Below are 2,963 nucleotides of genomic sequence, written 5' to 3' on the forward strand. Positions count from 1 at the left end.
ATGTGACGTAACGTAATGTGACCCGATGTGACGTAATGTGACGTAAACGTAATGTGACCCGATGTGACGTGATGTGACGTAACGTAATGTGACCTGATGTGACGTAATGTGACCTGATGTAACGTAATGTGACGTAATTGGAGTAATGTGACGTAACGCTAATGTACCCGATGTGACGTGAGTGAACGTACACGTAATGTGACGTGATGTGACGTGATGTGACGTAACGTAATGTGACCCGATGTGACGTAATGTGACGTAACGTAATGTGACCCGATGTGACGTGATGTGACGTAACGTAATGTGACCGATGTGACGTAATGTGAGTAACGTAATGTGACCCGATGTGACGTAATGTGACGTAACGTAATGTGACCCAATGTGACGTATGTGACGTAACGTAATGTGACCCAATGTGACGTAATGTGTACGTAACGTAATGTGACCCAATGCTGACGTTGCAAAGTGACCGCGCGGTTGGCCGCCATGTTTGTTTATTGCGACCGTTTTCGATGGGCGAGAAGCGCAGACGACTACTGCGCATGCTGTACATGCGCCTTTACAAAACAAGAGGCGCCTGTACGCATGCGCACTTATGAGCGTCAAGTTTGGCGGGCAAGCGTCCAAAACTCTACGCGTACGAGTAAACGGCATTCGCCCCTGGGCAACACATCACGCATCTACCGATGAAAATGTCTATTCACAACAAGTAACCGCTTGACTCTGAGTCCATGATGAGTGTGTGGCGAATCACAGATAGCTTCCTGACAGTTACTTAAGGGTATTTCCTCGCAGTGAATTATTTAATCGGACACAAGTGGGAGTATTTCATGCTAATGCAGCCCGTACAACACATAAGCATGCGAGATGCTCAAAACTTCTGCCCAAACCAACCCAACTAGACATGTACTTACTACTTAGATGCACGTGCGCATGCAAACGTTATATGCCATACACCATTCACGAGGAGGAAACACGCAATCAACTTAATTACGTTGAGGAACGTAATTGTCAGCTACACCTGATGAATGGCTGTGCTCTCTCTCTCTCCTCCCCCTCTCCCTTTGTCTCCGCTCACGCTCACGATTGCTCGCTCCCTCTCTGATCTCTCTCACTCTCTCTTGCTTGATCGCTCACTCTATTAACCTCTGTTTCCTCTTTTACTATCACATCTCCCTCTTTCTTTCTCACCCCCGTCCCTCCCTTATCTCTCGCCCTCACACACGCTGCTCACCTGGGTTCATAAAGAATAAGGAACTTAAGGCAGATGTAGTCATTGCGGTCAACTTCAGCTGACGCAGCTTCCTGAAGAGCTCCTTCTAGCCGGTCAGCCATGTTCGGTGAAACCAAACAGGCACATATTTGCCCAGGCTGAACTTCTGACCGTTGGGCAGCCGAGTCTCGTCCGGCAAGCCGTTGCACTGTGTTGGTAGATGTGGTCCAGCATGAGCATCTCCGACCAGGACACATGCAGAAGCTTCATTTGGTCGTCGACCTGAAAGAGCACATTATCGCCCACGTTAACGAGACCGCACATGTGTCGTATTTAAAAGCATTGTGAAATTTTAGCGGTAAATGGGCTTCTACATTCGCAGTTTACGATAGGAACCACATCTAAATACTATATCTCAATAACACTAAGTCTTGATTGTGAATTTATATGTAATAGCTAGGATCCCGAATCATACAAACGTAAGTATAAAGTTTGTGTAGCGAAAGTATACCGCTACATATCAAAATATATACATAATCTCATGGAAACATTTGATTGAAACAATTTGCAATGTAGTAAGTTAGTAAGACTGTCTTATGTGTGTCAGGTTACAAGGCGAAACAAACAGAAAACAAAAGAGCATGGCTACTATTTCCTATGGCCCTGAAAAACAAGATTCAAACAAAAAGAAAACAAGAGAAAAACAAAAGAGCATGCGTGCATGCGCACTTAGGAGCGTCCAGTTTCGAGCAAGCGTCCAAACTCTACGGGACACCGTTTTGCCCGTTTATGCTAGTAATTTATTGTGTAGGTAACCGCATTTCGAATGCGCAGACGAATATCAAAAGCAAACACTGCCTAACCCCCCTTGGTCAAATATCCATCGGTAGCAATCTAATTTTGATTGTCTTAACCTTTTGTTTTGATCGTGTCAAGGGAGATAAACAAGATTGGTATTATTTGCGGGCGTAAATCAAACGTTCAAGTCCAATAATCCGGATGAATCAGATGGATGTGATTAAAGTCATGATTAAGTGCTTTTTTCCTTATAATGATCACAATATCGTGACATGAGGTCTAAATTGCTACATTCACACCCAATTTGAGTTCACATGGATGACATTCTATCTGTTGCATGATGCTCTCGTCTGTTTCATGACATTCTGCCATGTATCTCTGCTATGCCGGCCTGCTTAACCCTGAGTCTGAACATTGCATACCCTCCAGTCTCCGTATGCTCACTTTCTCTCCCTGATGTTACATTACGTTGCATTGTGTCACGTTATGCTACGTTAAATTACGTCACCCTACGTTACGTGTTGCGTCACGTCACGTTACATTGTGCTATGCTGCGATACATTACGTCAGGAGTGAATAATAATAGATCTGTTATTATCCACTCCTGATTACATTACATACGTCACGTCACATTACGTCACGTCGCATTACGTCACGTCACATTACGTTACGTCACATTACGTCACATCAGGTCACATCACGTCACATTACGTTACGTCACATTACGTCACATCACGTCACATTACGTTACGTCACATTACGTCACATCGGGTCACATTACGTCACATTACGTTACGTCACATTACGTCACATCGGGTCACCTCAAATCACCTTCTCGTCTCTGTCGTTGCAGACGTGCCGGGCCTGCTCAATCCGAAGGTGGTGGAGAGCGCGCAGGAGAAGGTGAACTGCGCGCTGCTGGAGTACTGCGAGACCTTCCATCCACACATCG

General features: G+C 45.2%; 1 protein-coding gene across 1 annotated transcript in view; it reads left to right on the forward strand.

The window, feature by feature from the left end:
* Positions 1-2,950, forward strand: part of LOC106811338 (nuclear hormone receptor FTZ-F1-like) — a gene marked incomplete at its 3' end in the record, with an annotated part of 26,550 nt that extends 23,600 nt beyond the window's left edge. The window contains exon 9 of the mRNA XM_014814920.1: positions 2,865-2,950. Within this exon, the coding sequence (XP_014670406.1) occupies positions 2,865-2,950 (86 nt within the window). The remainder of the gene's footprint in view (positions 1-2,864) is intronic.
* Between the last annotated feature and the right edge of the window lie 13 nt (positions 2,951-2,963).

The sequence above is a fragment of the Priapulus caudatus genome, unplaced genomic scaffold, assembly GCF_000485595.1.
Source record: "Priapulus caudatus unplaced genomic scaffold, Priapulus_caudatus-5.0.1 Scaffold529, whole genome shotgun sequence".
Classification (NCBI taxonomy): domain Eukaryota; kingdom Metazoa; phylum Priapulida; class Priapulimorpha; order Priapulimorphida; family Priapulidae; genus Priapulus; species Priapulus caudatus.